The following is a 19,642-nucleotide window of genomic DNA, read 5'->3' as shown; positions in this document are numbered from 1 at the left end:
TGTTGGGAGTAAAAGTTTGGTTTTAAGAATTATTTTCCTAAAACAAGCTGTTTCAAAACGTCTCCCTATTGTGATGTCATAGACAGGGAAATTAGAATAGAACCAACCCTCTCATGTGCAAGAGAGACCTGGTGCTGGAGGAGCAGTGGCTCTACTATGAGCTCCACCTAGATATCGGAGCTTCTCAGCTTATAGCAGCCTGAGCGGTGGATGGCTGGGCATTGCCAGCTCCAGCTATTTTTTTTAAGTTACAAAGCCCCGAAACAGCTCATTCTGGAAGGTACTGAAAATTTCAAGAATGAAACTGTTGAGATTTGTGATTGTGAGAAGGGTTTAGTGCAAATAACTTAATACACATGTTTTGTATTGACCATATGACTGTTATAACTTAGGGAAAAGGATCGTAATACACCTCCCTTTAAGGAAAGATTGTGCTGCTGCTGATTCCCAGTGTGGCTCCCAAGGAATTATTCAGCTGATATTTAACAATTTAAAACTTCAAGAACTTCTAATTTCTTCCATTTCAGTCACGTGAGCAGAAAGTACGTTATCTTTTGGTAGAATTTGGGGAGCTTTGGTCTTCTGGGAGGGAGGAAAGAGTTAATCAGGGGGATGGCGCGCGCGCAGGGGCGTTTGGTATAAAACCAGCTCAGGACGCCAACAACACCAGCGTGCGACCAAGTCCTCGTGAAGCGGGTCTCTCGTTGGAAGCGTCCCTCTGGACTCAGAACCAACACTTGGAAGATCTGATGCGTGCGTTTCCTGGTTCGGGTTAACACCCCAACAGTCGCCGGATCATGCGCTGGATCATTACGCGCAGAGTGCGGACAACGCCAGAAGTGCGCAAACGCTGATGAGGCAAAGGTGATGAAACCTGTGGCATGATGAGGCTGCGAATGCGGCGGGGACACCAGCTGCAAGTTTCCTGAGCGTGGAGATTCGCGAGGGAGCGCGCAACAGAAGTGGATCGGCCCAGCTCAGATTTACACTTATGACTGATTAATTAAAGGAGATCACGTTAAAATAAAACTTATTTCACTTAGAAATACATAAATCCAGTGTTTAAAAAACCCAAACCCCTCACCCCCTTTTTTTATCCGTTTCCCCTCATTTTTTGCTGCTCTGATTCCCGAAGTGGCTCCTAAGGGGTGTTGCGGCTCCTCGTCCCCGGCGGATCCAGAGATCGGAGCCTCTGCACCGGGAGGGGGCGGAGTCGGCGCTCCGGCCACACCGCCAGCTCCTAAGAGCGGCCGCGTCAAGAGGATGGTGCGCCTGGCGGCAGAGCTGCTGCTGCTTCTGGGACTCCTGCTGCTCACCCTGCACATCACGGTGCTGCGCAGCAATCCGCTGCCTCAAGGGAATGTTACTGTGAGCCTGGATCAGGACACCGCACACCAAGAGGTGAGTCCGGAACGCGCCCCCTTATGTGGTGTATAACGCAGGAGTTTAGAGCCTCCATCCATCCCTCTCAGGAGGGGGCTGACATGGTTGTAGTCTCCCCAGAAGTACCCCAGAGGGGTAGGAGCTGATCCCGGGTCAGGGATCAGCCCTCCATAGCAGACACACCTCCTGTTGTTGGGGGTTAAACAGGAGCTGCAGGCACTTCTCTTCTGTCACCAGGGGCTCATCACTGTCAATCAGGTCTAATCTGAGTCTCTCTCTCCCCCCCCCCCCCCCCCCCCCCCCCCCCAAAGCCCCCATTGTAATATTTCCAGCTTGTTGTAAAACCAAGCATTTGTCTCCAGAATGCAGATCTGTAAAGCTCCCAGTCTGGTCAGACACCCTTCAGGACTGGGATCCACAATGGGAAGACATTTGTCAACATGACACCTCTGGAGACAAGTTTAATGGCTTAACTCTCCGTTTTACCACCAGCCGGAGCTCCTGGTAGAGCTCCTGAATCCTGACCAGAGGGGTTATGACGGGTCTGGGATCAGCGGGCTCCTTTAGAGTGTTAAGCATCCTTCAGCTGCTTTTTGATGTATATTTAGAATTCCACTCCAACTCTTTCCTTCGGTCTCAGGGGATCGACACTTTCCCACCAACGCTTTAGCGGGACTCGGGTAAAACGATGGAAGGGGTTTTCATTTATCTCTTAGCCTTTGTTTATTTGTGTGTTTTATTATTTTTTTTTGGGCCACGAAAAGCTGAGGAGACAATCCAGGAATTCATGGAATATTTGTCACCCAGCCAAAAGGTGGATGAGGAGGATGGGGAGCAGCAGGAAGTTTCTCCTGAGGAACCAACGGAAAAACATCCCATTCTACCTGTTTACATAAACATTCTTTAAATGTTTTATTCTTTTTAGCCCTCACTAAGTCTCCATCAGAAAGTGTGATGTCATCTTTCATATGCATGTCACAGCCCAGGGCGTGTTTTGTCGTCTAAAGGTGTCGCAATAAAAATACCAAAAAGAACCATTCAGCGAAACCCAATGGCTTTACGCTCACTGACCCAGAGCGGGGACTTCCTGTACAACACAAATTAGTTTCCACTCCTTTAGTCTTTTATTCCCAATATTTGTTTGATTGGGCAAATAAACGTTGGTGTCCACCCACGAGGTGTGTGACAACGGATGGGCGATTCTCTTTTTGCACCCTGAAAAGCATCGGGTGCAATGCAGAGGGCCTTCATTTCCTGTTACCCTCTGTGGCAGGGAGGGGGGGGGGGGGGGGGGCCCTGAGTGGCTCCCAAATGAAAATAGAGTCATGCCACTTTAAGCAGCTCCTCACAGAGTACAAAGGGGGGGGGGGGGGGGGATAGTATGTGGAGGGAGAGGGGATGGGGGTAGCTTGTGTGCGAGTGTTCATTCATGCCTTTTGGGGGTGATGATTTGTGTGTGTGTGTGTGTGTGTGTGTGTGTGTGTGTGTGTGTGTGTGTGTGTGTTGGTGGGGGACATCCTGGGAGGCCCCCAGATGATGAACTGAATGCTGTTGTGTCACTTTTGATCTCCAAATTAAAGCACGCCCCTCTCACTGTAAAGCAGCCCACCATCAAAGCTGATTGTTTAACACGTCAGTGAGTCTCTTTGAAATTTAAATAACTAAATAAGCAAAAACATTTCCGACAAGAAACTTCTGTAAAAACAAGAAATTGAACCCAAGAACTTTTACTTTTAATCTTTTATACCGTCACTTATCAATCAATCAATGATGCAATATTTCTAATTATGATTAAAACTACGAAATAAAAATAAATAAAGGTTTTTGTTCTTATGGCTGAATCAAAACTTTCTAGTTTAAAGTTTTACAAGTTTTGAGCTGTGCAAGAATTTCTGTTTCAAATAGAACAAAAAAAACATAATTGGCAAAAATGATCATTATGAAAATTATTTGCCACTTTCACTTTGCAAGCGTGTTTTTATTTGGTTTTTTTTATCTTAATGACGGACACTTCCTCCCTGTCAGATGGCTAAATGTCCTTCTTGTGTTGTTATGGAAACAAAAAACACACAAAAGTAAAGATGGAAGAATGAGGGCAAGACACACCGCAAGTAAAAAAAAATTAACTCAATTAAATTAAAGGGTCAATGTATGTTTTGTCATAGTTCTTTGTCCAAGCACCAATGTTTAAAAAAAAATATGTTTTTTTTTTCACTAACCTTTCGGGTTGGACATCCAGGGTTCCATAGCAACACAGCTCTTGTTTTCAAGTAGAAAATTATGTTTAACTAAACATTGGTGTCTACATGTGTTTGAAGCGAATGTGTGGATGTTACAAATATGTTTATTTGTAACATTTCTTATCCTAAATAGAGCCGTGTATTTTAGTCAAAAATGATTTTGGTCATGTGATTTATTCTCACGCTTATTCTTCACTGAGCAGCACATCTTTGCTGCCAACTCAAGTAAATCTATGCATGCAAACTCTTTAAAATATGAACTCTGGATAGTCTTTACCAACTCAATGAGCGACGAAAATACCTGTGATTGTAAGTGTTGTGGATTTTATCAGTATGTTTACCAACAACCCTTTTCCTGATCGAAGAGAAAAAGAGAGACACGTTAAGCAATAAGTCAACCAGTTATAACTGCGGCATATGCACGAGGCAAAACGCCCCGAACTTCTGGTCGCAGACTTTAGTTAAACAAAAAGATAAGAAAGAAATGGGAGTGAGAGAGAGAGAGAGAGAGAGAGAGAGAGAGAGAGAGAGAGAGTGTGTGTGTGTGTGTGTGGGAAGAACGTCGTGTGAGTGTGTCTGTGTGAGAATGCTTCAGGACATTTGTTAACAGGATTAAACAGTGAAATATCAAATTTCCATAACAGTAAGGTTTTCCAAAATCGAGCAAACCTACACTTTAGTAAACAGATGAAACTTTGTAAAATAGCATTTTCATAAGATTCAAATCAGTCTTTTAAGATTTGATGTTTATTGGCAGGTAATGCTGGCCAATAGATGGAAAAACATCTATATTTTGTGCAATAATGTTGGTTTAAGTTCACTTCAGGCTTGGAGGGTCTTCAGTATTCCTTGTTTTTGCTCTTTAAGTTGCACTAATGGCTGTTTTAGAACAAGATGGAAGATGATAGCAGTGGAATATGTGGCTATTTTCCTCACATAGACCATGCATCCAAACTCATAACACAGACTAGTGCTGTCCTTATTTAGTCGTTGAAGGTAATTGTGCTGATTATTAGCATTATTGTCCTAATATAAAATATGCTTTTGACATTATCCAACCACAGAATTAGTTTGATTTTGAAGGAGTGAATCCTCAGTGGACCTGGATTTTATAGTAGGTCATCATTCTCACGCCAAATATGGACAAATTGAATAATGATGTTACTATAAAACTTCAACCGTCTACAGATTAAAGGAATTCTACTGTGGGATTATGAGCGGCTCAGATGAGGCACCTGTTGTCGTGTTATTACCGCTGTATGTTTGCATTTACGTCGTGATTAAACCTGCGGGTGCTCCGTGGGTCGCTCCCTCAGCGGAGCTCAATTACAGCCACTGAGTGAAATCCGAAGACTGGGAACATGAAAGGCAGGGTTATCACATGGGCATCTCAAAGTCCAAGTACCTTTGACTGAACCAAGGAGGGTCTTGTGATGTGCATGGAAAGCACAGATGGCTGTTCTGCTCCTTCTTCTGACGTCTCACAAGATATTTGAGGGTTTTAACTGGAATATGTATTTTTTCATTACAATTATCATGATCCAGAACATCAATTCTCATAAACGTCTTATTTTCCCCTCTCTTCCTTTTCTTTTTATTTGCTTTTTAAAGAACCGTGCAGTCGTCTTTCCCAAAATTATAGCTGGTTTTATAATTATCTTAAATGCAGGATAAGTGCTCATTAAAAAAAGTGATGTGAAAGTTTTTAAATTCTTTCAAATCCAACACATCATCACATTAGGGCCCATCTGAGTTGTGAACGAGGGAAGAGTCATCCAGCTGCTGTCCCGTGGATAATCCCTCCACCCTGCAGGGCGCCTCCAGCGTGCATGCTGCCCCGGAGTGCACCTTGGCTGCACACAAACAGCCCCAGTGGGGGCTTTTCTAACCACCACAATGTGGCTGCGCTGACACTTGGTCTGCAACAGGCCACCGCAAACGTAGAGCGCAGCTCCCAAAGTCTCAGGCCTTGGTCTGGCCACAAAAACACTGGGAAGGAAAGAAAAAAGAAAAACAAGTAGCATGATTGATGCTTTGCTTTGATCTTATTTTTTGCCACCCCAGAATGGATGATTGCAGACTACTTATGGCTGTCTGTCCAATTTAGGAATAATTGTTCCTTCTGTGCATACCTGATTGAGGACAAATGCCTCATCTGTCATTTTGGGATGGATTTACAGCACCCCCGTCAGAGGACCAAATGTTTTTCTGTCCTCGATGAGGCAGATGTAATTATTTTGCAGGGATTGCTTAGGTCTCTCCATATGAGCCAGTGTAGGAAAACCATCCGTCTTTTCTACCAGCCAGCAAAAGAACATACTATTTATGTATACTACTATGGTAAAGCAGCTTGGAAAAGTAGCACTTGGTAAGTTAAAAATGGAAACACTACACAGCCATGGCTGCACATAGGAGCTGTTAGAGGTTTCAGTGCGATGGGGGCTGACAGACACAAAGAGCACAGCGTGAAGTCGGTTCCACTACTTCAGTGGCTCCAAGCCGAAACCACACAAACGTCTGTCAGCACAGGAGATAAATCTATTGTTGCCGAGCATGCAGAGTTTAGACAACACAAACGTTTTAGCTCTGAACTAATAGAATGTTCCTTTCATTTCCCTCCCAGAAACCTCTAAATGCAAGAAGCGGCTCTTCTGCCCAGCTGGTTCTTGAAGACAGGAAGTCCGGTCCCGAGCACCAGCGAACCCGTCAGCCTGCATCCCTTCCCTGGGCGCAGGGCAGCAACGTGCCCAGGGATGGCCCTGGAGCGTTCCTCTTGGACCTGCAGAACTTCCCGGACCTCTCCAAGGCAGACATAGATGGACAGAACCCCAACATACAGGTGACCCCAGGTGCACGCGCACCTGCCTTTAACTGTTTGATACAAGCACAAAGCTTCTATTATCATTACACTATTTTCTCCTTCCTCCTCCTTGTTACGCTTCTTAAGTCCCAGTACAGCGTCTGAAAGACAGCACGTCAATCATCATGGCAGCTGAACGGCAGAGGCTAGCCGCCATAGGCTCACTAGTAACCCACATGCAAGAAGATGGACGGTAGCCTTATGTGAATGTGTGGCAGTCCATAAATCCCTGACTGATGCAGATGGTTGAATCATTTCAGTCGTGGTTAAATCATCCTGATGTCTGAGCCACAAAGCGGGGGGGGGGGGGTCTCACTTTTTGAAAGCATCGTTGGTAAATATGAGCTTGAACAAAGTGTATTAACATCTCAAGATGTGGGAAGAGAGGAAAACAACCAATCGAGCAAGGGCGTGAGGCTGTGGGAGAATGGGGGGTGGGGGGTGTCTTTGATCCTGGGATTCATCTGGCTTTCATGGTCTGGAGGAGGCTGAGTAGCCCTTTGAACTCTGTGCTTAGGTGGAGAGAGCCCGAGAGGCGGGAGGGTGACTGAGGGGCAGGGGTGGTGTTCCCCCTCATATGGGAGGCACATGTGTGAGGACACGAAGGGGGTGGGGGCGATGTGTGCAGGGGCAACAGAAAGCGCCACTTTTCTGCAAATAACTAACGTTTTAGAAAGAAAACGATCAAAGTCTTTCTAGTTTTTAGACATCAATGTCAATTTGACTTTTCCCAACACAGGTGACCATTGAAGTGGTGGACGGGCTCGAGGGCCACGAGCCTGAGAAAGGCCTCCGTAAGGAAACAAAGCCCAGCTGGGCCTCTCCCAACTGGGGAAACTGGTGGCCTTCCTCCTCCTCCGTTTCATCTCCTCATCAAACAGAGGAGCACGATGGCTCATACAGGAGCAAAACAGAGAACAGCAACTTCCTGCGGCCACCAGCCGACTGGGACAGGAGGGGAGGCAAAGCTCAAGCTGAATATGGTGAGTCTGACAGGAGGGAGTGTGTGTGTTTGCAGGATAATTCACTGGCTCCACGGGTTCTCGTTTGAGCTCTCGTCCCCAGATGGCCATAGTCTGATGTGGAATCTGTAATTTGCAGATTTACTGATTTAAGCTGTCACCATAATACGTGCAGTCATCCAGGCAAGCCCCTGATTGAAGCCTTTAACGTTCCTTTATGGGTTGGATTCCTCTGTGTTCCAGAGATAGCTGTTCGCGCAGTTTGAATGCCTCGCTACATCAAAGTTAAGCCACATTCGTGGAGCCGGAAGCACCGTTAGACTTCCTCTCAGTTCACACAACACCGTTCAAAAGCAACCCCACAGTGAAAGAATTTCCACTGGCGGCCGTACGGTGTGGCCTGTGTTGAAGCATGCCCAAATCATCAAGGTCAGGAAGGAATTTGGGAGCTGTAGAAAATGTCATTTTATCCACTGGGATCAAAACCATGACGTTTGTCAAATGGCTTTTCGCCACAGTCAAATCTCTGAATCTTCCTGGATTTCAAACCACATAATATTTTATCATTATTATCATAGTTTTAAACGTTAGAAATCCTGACTTTCGTCTGAACTGACACAACCTGTATGATTTGCGTCACAAGCACAGGAGCAACATGGTTTTAAGTAATATTAAATACCCATAATAAAGGACAGATGGCTGGAAGGGGTGCATAGGGTGGTTTAGAAGCCAGTCAGGAATACATGCATCACAAAAAACCCACAATAATCATTCTCAGTGACTGACTTCGACTTGACAAGCTGATGCTGGTGGCAGAGTTTCTGAAACGTACTCAGGCCTTTTTAAACATTTCATAACCTAACGTATATTAGTACAAACCTAAAATCCTAATGTAGTAAACAGACTGCAGAGTTCACGAGGCTTGCTGCCTTATAAACAGGCTGTTCCTTTGCCTTGTGAGCTCTTCAGTAAGGAAGATGCTGGCTGTGCCAAAAGTCACTAGAAGTCGTGAAAGGTCATCATCAACTCATTTGAAATGGGTCATGTGTATGTACATGTCATGAATAATGCATACTACGGACAAAAGTGAGGAAAATAACACCATGCATGTTCAACAATACCAAACTATACATTTATTTCTTGTGAGGATTATTGTTGTTTATGGTGTCACAAATCTAAATCTCCTCCATGTCTTGGGATGGGTTTGTCAAAGGTGACCCAAAAGAGACACTCCGGTGGTGTCAATAACCGGTTTTATTAAACAATATGGAACCCAAGTCATGCTCATTTATTTCCGGACCACGGGTCGCCGGAAGAACCAAAAAATGAATGCAAGCCAACGGGGCTAAAACCGCTATTTTCTATTTTTTTTATGTACCGTAGATTTCACATATTATATCTGTGAGTTTTAAAGACGCATTTTGATACCAAGAATGGGGGAAAACGTTATTTTAGGTTTTGTGTGAAAATATGTCCAGGACTACAAACGCTCTTCACAAAAGTGACGTCATCGAATCAGACATGGAGAAAAGCAGCGTTAAAAGGGCTGTAAGTTCAGCGAACTTCTAATCCTTCCTTCAGGAGGAAAGAACCACCATAAATCTGGTCATGTGGTACGTAGCAGCTACGCTAGGGGAGAGGAGATTCTGTGGTGACATCATATATGTGACGTACCGATGTCTGACTTGCAGTCGTGCTAATGATGAACTTTTACAAGCTGATAAATCTCAAAGTACATGACTGGCATGGTTGAAACGTTTCCTTCAGGGCGTAAGGCAAAGCAGATTAGAAAATAACTCTGTTAGCCCCGTTGACTTAAGCTCATCTTTTCATTCCTCCGGCGACCCATGAGCTGACCGGAAAGGGAGGACACTTAGGCTCTTCATGCTGTCAGTTTGCCGCAAGGCTGAGCAGACATCATGGAGCCTTTGGTTGTTCATAAGCGGTCAGACCTTGGTGGTAATCATGTCCTTTTACAAAAGATTACACAATGGTGGTAAGAGGGGGTATGGGGGCGGTCTTTGCACTGTCACAGACTTTCCTTCAGCTTGAGCATAACCTGCTTTTTATTGAGATTGAAGCCACGCTCTAAGTTTTTTGACAAGCCGCTCCTAAAGGTGTCTGTCCGTCGTAGTCCCTGTGAGCTGTCTCATGATCTGAACTTCGGCTCCAACGGAGAGCAGCTCCTGGAGCTCTGCATCACTCTAGTTTCCCATTTCAGCTGTGTCTGTTTACAAAAACAAAACTTACACTAATGTTTATTTTAATTTTAAATATAGTTGCCGTCCGGAGCTCGGTAGTAACTCCCCACGTAATCATGACACCAACCTCGATTGCGCCGAAGCGTATTCATCAGTCACAAGATCGCGTGCCACTGCACTTTTATAAGTCACACTGTGGCGGCAGTATTACACTGATTTGTCTTCTAAAAGTGGCTAATAGGTGTTTTCGATTGGTTGTGACTGTAAGCGTGGGTGAAATCAATCAGCTTCAATCATCCACGATTAGTTTGCAGTCATCGAGGAGTTAACATCTCCTGCTGTCACTGCAGCAGGAAGGATAGCTACGATGCAAGGACTGGGCTGACTGCGAATGCTTTGAAATTGGCCCGTGACAGCAACTGCTATTCAATGAAGAAAGGACATTTGATACCTGATTTCAAATCAGTCTCCAAAATTCTCAAATAACACCATTAAACCACACCGTAACATGTTTGTGAGTTGCATTTTGGAAAAAAGGGCCACTAAATTGGTTCAGAGAGCTTGCAACGTCACTAATGGCCCCATTTCGAGTGAAGGACATGGTAGCCATGTTGAACATTCTGCTCTGTAGGTAGCAAGGCTAAACACTCCAGGAGCCCCCTAGCCAATCACTTACTTTGTGTGTTTGACCCATCTTGCTATGCTTATAACTGCATTGAAGAATTTTCTCAAGGGAGGGACAGCAGCCTGGTACCCCTTATTAGTGGAAGCGCTTGGCGAACTTCGTCAAGCTGCTCTGAGTAGGTAGTGGAAAGGCCCTTAAGGTCGCAACACTTTGGCTTTGAGTATGCTCAGTTTTCCACCTTAGGGAGGAAGGTTGAATAGTTCATAGATCTGTATGGGTCACTTGAAAGTACCCCGGGGTAAATATTCCATTTGTCATCAGTATCCTGGATTCCTAATGGCTTTATTACAGTTTCCCACTTTCTTCCTTGTTCCACAGGTTTGAGTTAGCGTGGACGTCTGGCAAACAACAAATAAATCAAACTCCCCACCTACCTTTATACGTCCTAACCTCCGTTGATATTCGAATCTGTCTTTCTCTCTGATCTAAGACTATATCGATGGAGAAGGGGACTGGAGTAACTGGTCAGCCTGCAGTGTCACCTGTGGAAACGGCAACCAGAAGAGAACCAGGTCTTGCGGTTATGCCTGTACAGCCACAGAGTCCAGAACCTGTGACATGCCCAACTGTCCAGGTAACACTTTTGTTTTCTAAGTTAATATAAGCACACAGAGCTCCTGCTGAATGTTGAATTCAACCGTCCAAAGGTGTTGAAGATGCCTTCAAGACAGCAACTACTGAAGTGAGCCTATTGGCTGGAAAAAATGAGTTCAATGCCACAGAACTCTTTGGGGTTGGTAAGTTGGATTATGTTGCATACCTTTCAGAGGTCTTATACTTCGCCTGGTTGCATACTATCAATGTTTGAAATGAAACATTATTTCTCACAGACACAGACAGCTGTGAGCGTTGGATGAACTGCAAGAGTGACTTCTTGAAGAAGTACATGGCCAAGGTGGCAAACGACCTCCCCAGCTGCCCGTGCTCTTACCCAACCGAGGTGGCATACAGCCCAGCAGATGTTCACGACGCTCCGACACGTCGAGATTTCCGCTGGAAAGATGCGAGCGGACCAAAAGAGAAACTGGAGATCTACAAGCCCACTGCTCGCTACTGCATCCGATCCATGCTCACCTTTGAGTCCACCACACTGGCCGCGCAACACTGCTGCTACGACGACAGCATGAAAGTCATCACGCGCGGAAAAGGTGCCGGCACGCCCAACCTCATCAGCACAGAGTTCTCCGCCGACCTGCATTATAAGGTGGACATCTTGCCTTGGATCATCTGTAAAGGAGACTGGAGTCGCTACAACCAAGCCAGGCCGCCCAACAACGAGCAGAAGTGCACGGAAAATCCCCAGGATGAAGACTACTACAAACAGTTTGAGGAGGCAAGGGAATTCTAGCGTGCCGCAAAAACAAAAAGACAAAATCAGTCGGAGTAAAGCTCAAGTGGAGCTTTTCTTGTCATTGTATTCTCTTTTGGGTCTAGACCTTGAAAATTCTACGACAAATCTTGCTGCAAAGTGTAGCTGTGTGTGTGTGTGTGTGTGTGTGTGTGTGTGTGTAAATTCACTAAAGGGAGGAACTTGTGCGTACTGTTAAAAGGGAATATTCAATTCAAGTTCAATTCAAGTTTATTTATAAAGCGCCAAATCACGACAAGAGTCGTCTCAAGGACCTTCACATAATAAACATTCCAATTCAGGTCAGTTCATTAAGCCAATCAGAAATAATGTTTCCTATATAAGGAACCCAGCAAATTGCATCAAGTCACTGACTAGTGTCAGTGACTATACAGCAATCCTCATACTAAGCAAGCATAAAGCGACAGTGGAGAGGAAAACTCCCTTTTAACAGGAAGAAACCTCCAGAGGATCCTGGCTCAGTATAAGCAGCCATCCTCCACGACTCACTGGGGATATCTGTTGTAGAAATGTCCATTCTGATAGATTTGATGGGTTTAGTTTGACCCCCACCCACGTATTGTGTTGAAGAGAAGGGGAAAGCCAGAAAACAGGGTTGCAGATTTATTTTTGTAATTTTATCAATGACAATATTCAGGTTTCCATTTAAACTTGTGGGTATGTTTATTTAGCATGCACATGTTTTATTTACCTCTGTAATTCAGCTGCATCATTTCTGTTCGTGAGGCAGTTCTTTGTTGTAAAAAAAAAGCCAGCGTTATTTTTGTAAAGTATTTATTAAGCCATAGCCGAGTTTAGGTGGGATGTGTAAGACTGTGGTTCCTTATTCGCTCGTGGAGGAACGTCTCAATTTCATCCTTTGAGCCTTTCTCTCAAGAGAGGATTAAACCTCAACGGAGTGTAAAGAATGTGTGAATTCAACGTTAAGGAAACTTGTTTTTGAGCTATAATTCTATTAATAAATGTTTTAAAGTCAGTTTAAATGCTCATCAGCTGCTAGGTTTCTCTCCTGCTGTCAAAGGACAGAAAGAAATAATAAAAGCGTCTCATGTAATCGATTACACTCCTCCAACAGAGTTAAGCCAGTGCACAAGACTTCCATTAGTTCCATCCAGTGTGGCTGTCAGGCCAGGCCTTTTGATGGGGTTGTGATATTTCTTCAGAGGGCGAGGAGAGTAAGGTTCCTTTGAATGTGACTCAAATTCTTCCTTTGGCATGTATCCTCAAATTCCTGAGTAATTTCTCAGCGTACACACTCACTCTCTCTCTCTCTCTCTCTCTCTCTCTCGTGCACACACTCGGTGCAGCTTGTCTGTGGCGGGGACCTCTGACGAGTCCCTGTCGGCTGAGCGCTGCAGTCATTGTCACAGAGGAAACCATTCATGGTACCCTCGGTCTTGTGTGTTGCACAGCTGGCTGGGTGCAGGGCTGCTCTGTGGAAAGCAGCAGGCCTCAGCACGTTTCACACCCCTGAGGCGCTAACTTGCAACCACCTCAGTTTTTTCACTGTTCACACAAAATTCATCCTTGGGCATTTTTGACTCATTTATCCCAACCACCGGCTTTTGTCAGCTTGCTACTCACTGTAAATCACACTTTTAAAAGTGCAGCTTCACTTCACTCTTTCTATTATCTCACCAAGTTGCGCTCTTAAAAGAAACTAAAAACCTCTGGGCCTCCCCGGCGTTAAAACATGATTTAGTGCAGAGATTTAAGTGGATGGTTATCTTCGAGTGTCTGCTGAACAGGCTGCGGGGATCAAAAGAAAAGTGCTCACCTTTTGTTTTGAAACATTAAGCTCAAATTGATGACATACCTCCATTCCATCAACCCCGCCCCAACCGCTTTCTCTCCTCCAGACAGGCTCCACGTGTCTCCAGAACAGGCAATTACTCGTGCACACTCCTCATTTTTCATCCTTTTTTTCCCCTACTTCCCCTCCCCTACCTGCGTTAACCCAACAGTGCAGAGGCACAGATAGGAACACAAGATATAGATATAAAGTCTGTGTGGAATCACAGAGGTTTGCAGACAAAAAAGTGCACGCCGAGAGCAGAAGAAGCTTGAGGCCTCGCTTTTGTGTTGATAGTTCCAGGTCTCCATTCTGGTTTGTTTCAAATACCGCAAAACACCATGTTAGTGGTACATTGTCAAGGATGCGAAAGGGCTCGTTAAAGATCACTAGGATGTGTTTTTTGGGTATTTTGCCTCCGTTTTGTTATGAGAGGGATATCACGCTCAATCATCCTGCTGGCGCTAAATCGAGCCCACCCGGGGACTGCTCAGTCCGACCTTCCTTCGAGGAATATTATACCACTGGAGTTACTTCGAGGGAGACGACGGCGGCGCACATGCAGGAAAAGAGGATCAAGAGGAGGCATACGGAACTGAATGAGGAGAAGAGGTAGTAGGCTTCCGCTACCGGCTATCGCACTGTCAAATGTGCGCTCCCTACGCAACAAAAGTGATGAACTTTCAACACTTCTGAAGTATGATCAGGACTACAAACAGACCAGCCTCTACTGTTTTACCGAGACCTGGCTCTCAGCGGACGCTGACTTCCAGCTGGAGGGATATACAGTGGGGCAAAAAAGTATTTAGTCAGCCACCGATTGTGCAAGTTCTCCCACTTAAAATGATGACAGAGGTCAGCAATTTACATCATAGGTACACTTCAACTGTGAGAGACAGAATGTGAAAAAAAATCCATGAATTCACATGGCAGGATTTTTAAAGAATTTATTTGTAAATCAGGGTGGAAAATAAGTATTTGGTCAATAACAAAAATTCAACTCAGTACTTTGTAACATAACCTTTGGTGGCAATAACAGAGGTCAAACGATTACTATAGGTCTTTACCAGGTTTGCACACACAGTAGCTGGTATTTTGGCCCATTCCTCCATGCAGATCTTCTCGAGAGCGGTGATGTTTTGGGGCTGTCGCCGAGCAACACAGACTTTCAACTCCCTCCACAGATTTTCAATGGGGTTGAGGTCTGGAGACTGGCTAGGCCACTCCAGGACTTTCAAATGCTTCTTACGGAGCCACTCCTTTGTTGCCCAGGCGGTGTGTTTGGGATCATTGTTGTGTTGGAAGACCCAGCCACGTTTCATCTTCAAAGCTCTCACTGATGGAAGGAGGTTTTGGCTCAGAATCTCACGATACATGGCCCCATTCATTCTGTCCTTAACACGGATCAGTCGTCCTGTCCCATTAGCAGAAAAACAGCCCCAAAGCATGATGTTCCCACCCCCATGCTTCACAGTAGGTATGGTGTTCTTGGGATGCAACTCAGTATTCTTCTTCCTCCAAACACGACGAGTTGAGTTGTTACCAAAAAGTTCTACTTTGGTTTCATGTGACCACATGACATTCTCACAATCCTCTGCTGTATCATCCATGTGCTCTCTGGCAAACTTCAGACGGGCCTGGACATGCACTGGCTTCAGCAGCGGAACACGTCTGGCACTGCAGGATTTGATTCCCTGCCGTTGTAGTGTGTTACTGATGGTGACCTTTGTTACTGTGGTCCCAGCTCTCTGCAGGTCATTCACCAGGTCCCCCCGTGTGGTTCTGGGATTCTTGCTCACCGTTCTCATGATCATTTTGACCCCACGGGATGAGATCTTGCGTGGAGCCCCAGATCGAGGGAGATTATCAGTGGTCTTGTATGTCTTCCATTTTCTGATAATTGCTCCCACAGTTGATTTTTTCACACCAAGCTGCTTGTCTATTGTAGATTCACTCTTCCCAGTCTGGTGCAGGCCTACAATTCTTTTCCTGGTGTCCTTCGAAAGCTCTTTGGTCTTGGCCATAGTGGAGTTTGGAGTCTGACTGTTTGAGGCTGTGGACAGGTGTCTTTTTTATAGATAATGAGTTCAAACAGGTGCCATTAATACAGGTAACGAGTGGAGGACAGAAAAGTTTCTAAAGAAGACGTTACAGGTCTGTGAGAGCCAGAGATTTTCCTTGTTTGAAGTGACCAAATTCTTATTTTCCACTCTGATTTACAAATAAATTCTTTAAAAATCCTGCCATGTGAATTCATGGATTTTTTTCCACATTCTGTCTCTCACAGTTGAAGTGTACCTATGATGTAAATTACTGACCTCTGTCATCATTTTTAGTGGGAGAACTTGCACAATCGGTGGCTGACTAAATACTTTTTTGCCCCACTGTAACATCATTTGTCTTGACAGAGACGCAACCAAAACAAGGAAGACGATTGGGGCGGCCTCTGCATGGCTGTCAACAGCAGGTGGGCAACCAACTACACAATAAGAGCGACTGAGAACTGTGAACATTATGAACTTTTAACAGTGTCTTTTAGACCACACTATCTCCCACGTGAGTTTACTCAAATAACTGTCATCTTGGTCTACGTGCCGGGCCCTGATTTTAACTTAGCTGCTGACGCCATAGCAGATAGTTTTAACAGGGCTGTCAACAGAACCGGAGATCAGCCAGTATTTCTTTTGGGAGGCTTTAATAAATGCGACATCGTAACATATTTACCTAATCTAGGGCAATATGTCACAACAGCCACAAGAGGGAGCAGGATACCAGACCCGTGTTATGGCAACATCCCAAATGCATACATCTCAAAGTCACGTCCACTTCTTGGTAGATCAGACCACAATGTACTCTTACTAGTACCAAAATACAGGTCGCAACTGAAGACAGGGGAAGGGGTAACACAAACTATCCAAGTTTGGAACGAGGATTCGAGTGAAGCATTAAAGGCTGTGTTGAAATGACTGATTGGGACGTATTTTTTAATGACAGTGGGAACAATCTGAACATGCTGGCAGATGTAATGACCTCATATATTCTCTTTTGCGAAGAAATAGTCACCACTACGAAGCAAATAAAAATACACCCAAACAACTAAAAGTGGATCACAAAGGAACTTAAAATGTTCCTGGTGTAGAAGAAACGGGTCTTCCTTCAGGACCATGAGTGTGTGAGGGTGCTGGAGAAAGACTTTCAGAGGAAAGTCATCCTTGCAAAAAGGAAACAAACACAGAATGTGGAGCATCAACTCACATCTGGAAATGCTCGTAAGGCATGGCAGGGCCTGAACATCATGATGGGAAGAGACCCAGAGACTCCGCAAGTCAACTGCCATGACTCCATCTCGTTGGCAGAACAGCTGAACGTCTTTTTTGTCCGCTTCAACGGCGTTCACCCTCTTTCCACCTGGGACCCCCACCCCCACCCACAGCCTCACTGAACCAGCGCTAACCATCAGCGAGCAGGAGGTCACCACCATCCTGTGCTGCATCAACCCATACAAGAGCTCTGGCCCTGATGGGCTTGGTGGCAGGAGGTGGGGTACTCACCAGACTCTTCCAGCTCCTTCTGGACTTTGGCTGTGTTCCAGAGCAATGGAAAGAATCTGTGATAATTCCGATCCCCAAGAAAGCTCATGCAAAAGAACTGGGGGACTTTAGACCTGTGGCCCTTACATCAGTTCTGTGCAAGTGCATGGAAAGGGTAGTGGGAGGATACTTGACAAAATTCATCTCGGACCAGCCGGATCCCCTACAATCTGCTTACAAGGCAAGTCGTGGTGTAGAGGATGCAAGTCTCACACTTCTAAATGCTGTCACTAAACACATGGACTCTACACAACCATACACAAGAATCTTATTCATGGATTTTTCTTCTGCATTAATACAGTAGACACCAGCATGTTGCTGGAACAGCTTTCAGATCTCCATCTCCACACAACGCTGCTTTTATGGATCCACAACTTTTTGAAAGACAGGCCACAACAAGTGTTTTTAAGAGGATTTAAATCCACGAAAAGTGTCATCAGCATTGGACTGCCACAAGGCTGTGTTTTGTCTCCAGTGCTTTTCTCAGTCTACACAAACAACATCCGGTGCCATAGTGAGAGAATGGCCCTGTATAAGTATGCAGACGACATGGCACTGGTGGCATCAGTGAAGACATCGGAGGACCTGTCTAAATATCAGCAGGCGATCAGCACCTGGGGCTGAATATCTCAAAAACTAAAATGTGCAGTGGGGCAGTCAGTGAGGCAGACACGTCCCTGTTCAAACCCCTCAGCGTACAGGGTCAGCCTGTGGAGCAGGTTCAGTCATTCAGGTACCTGGGAACAGAAATTGATGACCACCTGTCCTTTGCAAACCACAGCAACGGTGTCTACAAGAAAGCACTGCAAAGACTCCACCTGCTAAGGAAGCTAAGAGCACTCAGTGTGAACAAGGACATCCTAACAATTGTATATAAATCACTGATTGAATCCATTCTAACTTTCAATATTCTTACAGTTAAAAACTAAACACAACTCTCTCGCATTGTTAAATTAGGCAGCAAAATTACAGGCTCACCTCAGATCCAACTTTCTGTTCTTCACGAGCGAGCAGCGCACAGGAAGGCTACCCTGATCAGTGCAGACTCAACCCATCCACTGACTCCATATTTTCAGTTACTTCCGTCAGGAAGGAGGTTCAGGGTTCTATTGGCCAAGAAAGGTGTTCCCACCAGAATTACAATTTTGAATTCATAGTTTTTTTTTTACGATGACGACATTTTAATACCTTTTAATTGGCTTTTTATGTATTTGTGTGAATGCAATATGGATTGTATTGTAAGGTGAGCCATGTCAAAGGCGAATTCCTGCCTCAATTCGAGGTGGACAATAAAGTCTGTCTGTGAGCTCATACAGTTTTAGGCCCAGGTCAAGTGCTGCAGCTCACACACACACACACACACACACACACACACACACACACACACACACACACACACACACACACACACACACACACACACACACACACACACACACACTTAGCTGTGGAAGTGTTAATGCTGCTGCTCAGGTGCATTTTTTTAATCTGGAGCTGAAAGTGAAATCTCTGGTAGGTGAAGCGAGCCGGTTGCCCGGTAATCACACATCTTCTAGCTCTGCGGTGTGCTGCAGATGTGACACGGCCCTTTTTAGCATCATCTCCTACAGTTTCCTTTAGTCCCCCTCTCCCGTTGCTTTGCTGCTTATGGGTGGCGTAGTACAAAGCAGGAAGTGTCTGGGCAGGCCAGCCTAATTAACAGAATTTTCTTAAAGCTTTAAATCTTAAAGGGCCGACCTGGACCAGGGGTTTTCGTTCTACCTAGCACCTGCCCTCACACCCAACACTTTACTGACAAACCAGGGAGGGAGGTGGGGCTCTGCCTGCCATAGTTTTGTATCTTTGGCACAGCAGCACAGGGGAGGAGTAGAGGTCAGGGGGTAAATATTCCTGGGTGTGCAACATCTGAGAGCACAGTGCCATCTTCAGTCGGTGCAGGCCGGAAATTACTGAGATGTGGCCGTCTGCAGCTTTAATTGCATTTGCATATAGCCCTGCGTGGCACCTGCTGCTGCCTTCACAGAGCAAAAACAAAACTTTTCATGATCAGATGATTTGTTTTTTCCAGACATGGGTTTACTGAGCTGAACCCATGAGTCTCACACCACGTTTCTTGCTAAGCAGCACACGCTCACACAAGTGAGTGCAAACCAAAAGGGTTTGAAAGAGCTCGATTGGAGATAATGTTGACTCCCAGTGACACGCGGCGGCAAAGTGTGTTGATGTGACCCTACTGGGGGGGCAGTGGAGGAGAGCGCGTGAGCCGCATGGCCATGACTCCTGGTGACAGTACTGCTTGGCATGTGAAGACAGCAGGGCAGACAGGCAAGGCTGCTGCTGCCTTTGATCTTTATTTGCTTCGTGTCTGTTTTGTATTTAAGAGCTTTGCTGAGCGTAAGGCATTGGATACACCTTAAACGGCTCAGGTCCAGTTTTTAGAGACCCAGGATCTGTTTTCAAAGCATGGCAGAGAGAGAGAGAGAGAGAGAGAGAGAGAGAGAGAGACAGAGAGAGAGAGAGAGAGAGAGAGAGAGAGAGAGAGAGAGAGGAGAGAGAGAGA

At 45.3% G+C, this 19,642-nt stretch overlaps 2 protein-coding genes across 3 annotated transcripts in view; one reads left to right on the top strand and one right to left on the bottom strand.

The window, feature by feature from the left end:
* tasp1 (taspase, threonine aspartase, 1) overlaps positions 1-19,642 on the bottom strand; it is an 86,489-nt gene that overhangs the window by 18,165 nt on the left and 48,682 nt on the right. The window lies entirely within an intron of this gene.
* ism1 (isthmin 1) lies at positions 1,264-12,772 on the top strand. The gene is made up of 6 exons (XM_015944000.3): positions 1,264-1,401; positions 6,247-6,462; positions 7,223-7,466; positions 10,762-10,905; positions 10,979-11,068; positions 11,162-12,772. The coding sequence occupies exons 1-6, from the start codon at positions 1,264-1,266 to the stop codon at positions 11,677-11,679; spliced, it is 1,350 nt and encodes a 449-aa protein (XP_015799486.3). The 3' UTR covers positions 11,680-12,772.

The sequence above is a fragment of the Nothobranchius furzeri genome, chromosome 12 (genome assembly GCF_043380555.1).
Source record: "Nothobranchius furzeri strain GRZ-AD chromosome 12, NfurGRZ-RIMD1, whole genome shotgun sequence".
In the NCBI taxonomy this organism is placed as follows: domain Eukaryota; kingdom Metazoa; phylum Chordata; class Actinopteri; order Cyprinodontiformes; family Nothobranchiidae; genus Nothobranchius; species Nothobranchius furzeri.
The sequence above is the reverse complement of the archived record's forward strand: the minus strand, read 5'-3'. Positions and strand labels throughout refer to the sequence as shown.

Excerpts from the sequence above, each read along its gene's own strand:
- ism1 (XM_015944000.3), top strand. The coding sequence starts at position 1,264 with ATGGTGCGCCTGGCGGCAGAGCTGCTGCTGCTTCTGGGACTCCTGCTG. Across the intron at positions 6,463-7,222 it reads GACAGAACCCCAACATACAG|GTGACCATTGAAGTGGTGGA; the intron begins GTGACCCCAGGT and ends TTCCCAACACAG. Across the intron at positions 10,906-10,978 it reads TGACATGCCCAACTGTCCAG|GTGTTGAAGATGCCTTCAAG; the intron begins GTAACACTTTTG and ends AACCGTCCAAAG.